Source organism: Arachis ipaensis, chromosome B07, assembly GCF_000816755.2.
Source record: "Arachis ipaensis cultivar K30076 chromosome B07, Araip1.1, whole genome shotgun sequence".
In the NCBI taxonomy this organism is placed as follows: Eukaryota; Viridiplantae; Streptophyta; class Magnoliopsida; order Fabales; family Fabaceae; genus Arachis; species Arachis ipaensis.
This window is the reverse complement of record NC_029791.2, coordinates 111,867,756-111,869,815: the sequence shown is the minus strand read 5'-3', so window position 1 is coordinate 111,869,815 and position 2,060 is coordinate 111,867,756. Positions and strand designations below refer to the sequence as shown.

At 43.0% G+C, this 2,060-nt stretch overlaps 1 protein-coding gene across 3 annotated transcripts in view; it reads right to left on the bottom strand.

Moving 5' to 3' along the window:
• The window catches only part of LOC107605839 (ABSCISIC ACID-INSENSITIVE 5-like protein 5), a gene marked incomplete in the record, with an annotated part of 13,297 nt that extends 11,514 nt beyond the window's left edge, over positions 1-1,783 (bottom strand). The window contains 2 exon segments of one of the 3 annotated variants that reach the window (XR_002350398.1): positions 1-980; positions 1,515-1,783. Coding sequence is in view for 2 of the 3 variants with exons in the window: in XM_016307760.2 (XP_016163246.1) it covers positions 1-946 (946 nt within the window). 3 annotated transcript variants of the gene reach the window in all.

Below are 2,060 nucleotides of genomic sequence, written 5' to 3'. Positions count from 1 at the left end.
AAGAAGTATCTCCATTGCTCTTTGCCATCTTATCATTGGAAATCTGGCTAGCCGGCGAGCCAGTAGCAACATGAACAGGCCCAGGTGACAAACCAACCATCCCCATCCCTCCTCCTCCACCTTGCACAAGAGGCATAGCATAGCTCATAGGAGCTTGTTTGGGGAATATCTGAGGCTGATGCTGATGAGGGGACTGTGAATTCTGCATCTGCATCTGCTGATTGGAAGACCTAACCCCATTAACATTCACAGGCAAATTTGTTCTTGGCTGAAGACCAACCAGAGGATCATTGTTGTTCACACCAACACTATCACCCATCAACCCCGGTACCTTGTTCAATTGCTGAAACCCTACTCCTAAACCGCCACTATTCCCTCCACCACGAGACAAATCAACAAAAACGCTGTCGTTTGCTTTCCCAGCAGCTGCCAATTGCGCGTCTTCTCTAACAACACCTGCTCTCACCAAGAACTCCTCCAGCGTGATCTCTTTCAACGTCGGCTGCCGCTGCGTCGTCTGCGCGGGATTCGGCCCGCCTCCGCCGCCACCGGTCGACCCCCCGCCGTACTCCTTCGAAATGTCTTTCCAGACCTCGTCCACTGTCTTCTGACTCAGGGTTCGCGGGAGTGTCAAGGATCCCTGCCTCTGCAAATTGTTGATGCCGGCACCGCCGAAGCCTGCGGAGCCCGGTTCTCCGCCGACACCCGTGGCAGACGCCATAGTTTGAACCTCTTCGGCGGTCCATATGTTCTTGAGAAGTTCATCCATGTTCATGGAGCCGAAGTCCTTTCCCGAACCTCCCATGGTGTTCATGAACTCATCGAACGTCAGATTGTACACGGAAGGTTGCCGTGTCAGGGGGAAATTCCCCGGCGGTCTCCCACCAGCATCTCCGCTTCCTCCGGCAGCAGGGCCAGGATCGTTGCCGAAATTCTTGAAGTTCATGTTTGCCTATTGTTTGACGGCGATTCAATGAAAGCTGAAGAAAACAAGAATCAGAAAATTTATTCAATACCAAGGAGCTCAAATCTGCCAACCCTCTAGTCTTTAATAATCCGAATAAGCTGACAAAAACTGATTTGTAATTATCTACAAAGAAACAATTATTCACTGTAGACCCAGAACCAAGTTATTTACGCTGAGGCTAAAGGAATCAGAGTAGAATTAATTAAAAAAAAAAAAAGAAAAGAAGATAAGACCCTAAAACAGTGGAAGAGAGAGAAATAAAATTAAAAGTAAAAAGTTGAATGTAACGAGTGTATCAAAAACTGACATTTTTGTTGTCCTAATCCTAGTTAACACTAATTAGCTAAGGTGCAGCAAAAAACTCTGATTAGGGTAGTGTATGCAACAATATGCTAATACTGATAAACACGTTCAACTAAGTAGTTCCGATTAGAGCTGGCGTTCACACTGAGGGCAAGACTGAAAAATTTACATTTCTAGTTATTTTACCGTAAGAAAGTGGAAGAACAATGAATAAAAAGAAAGACAAGAGTATAGTGCATTTTACCTGTAGTATTTAATTTTTGTATTAATTTTAGGGGGTATTCCTGATCTGGTAATGTTTTGGGGGAAGAAAAGGAGGGGTTGGTTGGCTGCGTAAGAGAGGCGTGGTGGATGTGCCAAGTGTCCAATGTCGTCTGTTCACACTTCTTTTTCGTTTTCGCTTTTCAGTTTTCAGGACACCACTCGCCTCAAAACACACACTCTCTCACACCTTCCTTCGCATCAAAATTTGTGTGCTCCTTTCACAAACCACTACCACTACTACTCTAATACTACTATTTCTTTCGCTATTTATTTATTTGCTTTATTTTATTTTTCTATTGTTTTAAAAGTTCTGGGAACACACTCATTAATTTCTAAATATTATTGTAAAGTTGGCATCATATCTTAATCTTATTATTTTTACAAATAATGAAAACGACTAATTGTTGTTTTTCAGCTTTGGTTCGGTAAACCAATGCTATGGAAGTCAAATCAAGCACGCCTGTCTCTGTGAAGTTTTTACTTTTTACTAACATAAAATAAAAAGAAAATTTTATTCTTCACCATC